The 828-nt window shown below is 44.8% G+C and overlaps 1 protein-coding gene across 1 annotated transcript in view; it reads right to left on the bottom strand.

Annotated features, from left to right (window-relative positions):
- Positions 1-12: 12 nt before the first annotated feature.
- Positions 13-828, bottom strand: part of LOC119590989 — a 4361-nt gene continuing 3545 nt past the window's right edge. The window contains exon 5 of the mRNA XM_037939722.1: positions 13-248. Within this exon, the coding sequence (XP_037795650.1) occupies positions 25-248 (224 nt within the window). The 3' untranslated portion in view covers positions 13-24. The remainder of the gene's footprint in view (positions 249-828) is intronic.

Raw genomic sequence — 828 nt, forward strand, 5'->3', positions numbered from 1 at the left:
CAACAAAAATATTTTTTAAAAATCTCAGTTATCGAGGTCCCCCTGACACATGAAGAAATCTTCAGTGACGAAATCCGTCTGCACGAGCGCTGGCGAGGTCTTATCCAAAACGAACTTATATGCAGGTATATCCACACTGAGCACTGTGGGTTGTATGCTCCTGGCCATGACGGTGTCCATGTACCGCGTGCCATCGCCCCAAACAAGTCCATTTTGGCTATTCATGAGGTGGAGGAGAATGGGTGCTTCTGTCGGTTGTAGAAATCGGGTTGTTAAAGAAGAAGGAGACATTTAGGGAGGGTATTGATAGATAGGGTTGTTAGGGAGGGGGCTGTAGAGATTGGGTTGTTAAGGAATGGAGTTGTTGGGAAGGGACTTGTTGATAAATGAGGTTGTTCGGGTGTTGGTAAAGAATGAGGTTGTAAAGGGATGGTGTTGTTATGGAATGCGGTTATTAGGGAGAGTGTTAAAAAGTGAAGTTGTTTGTGAGTTGGTAAATAATGAGGTTGTTAGGGAGGGTGTTGATAAGGAGTGAGGTTGTTAGGGATAGGTTGTATTGAGGTTGAGAAATGGGGTTGTTTGGTTGAGAGTGTTAAGGAAATAAGGTTGTTGGGGGAGTTGTAAAAAAATTGGGTTGTTAGGGAAACGATGGATTAGCTTGGAGTAGAGAGGGGGTGGGGGTCGCAGCAGGGAGAGGTAGAGAAAGGAAATAGGGAAGAAGGGATAAATGGGAGGGGAGCAATAAAGGAGGAGATAAGGGGTAGGAAGAGAAGGAAGGATAAAAAGAATGGAAGAAGGGGGATAAACAGGAGGGATAAAGAAAGCGAG

Source organism: Penaeus monodon, chromosome 28 (assembly GCF_015228065.2).
Source record: "Penaeus monodon isolate SGIC_2016 chromosome 28, NSTDA_Pmon_1, whole genome shotgun sequence".
Lineage (NCBI taxonomy): Eukaryota > Metazoa > Arthropoda > Malacostraca > Decapoda > Penaeidae > Penaeus > Penaeus monodon.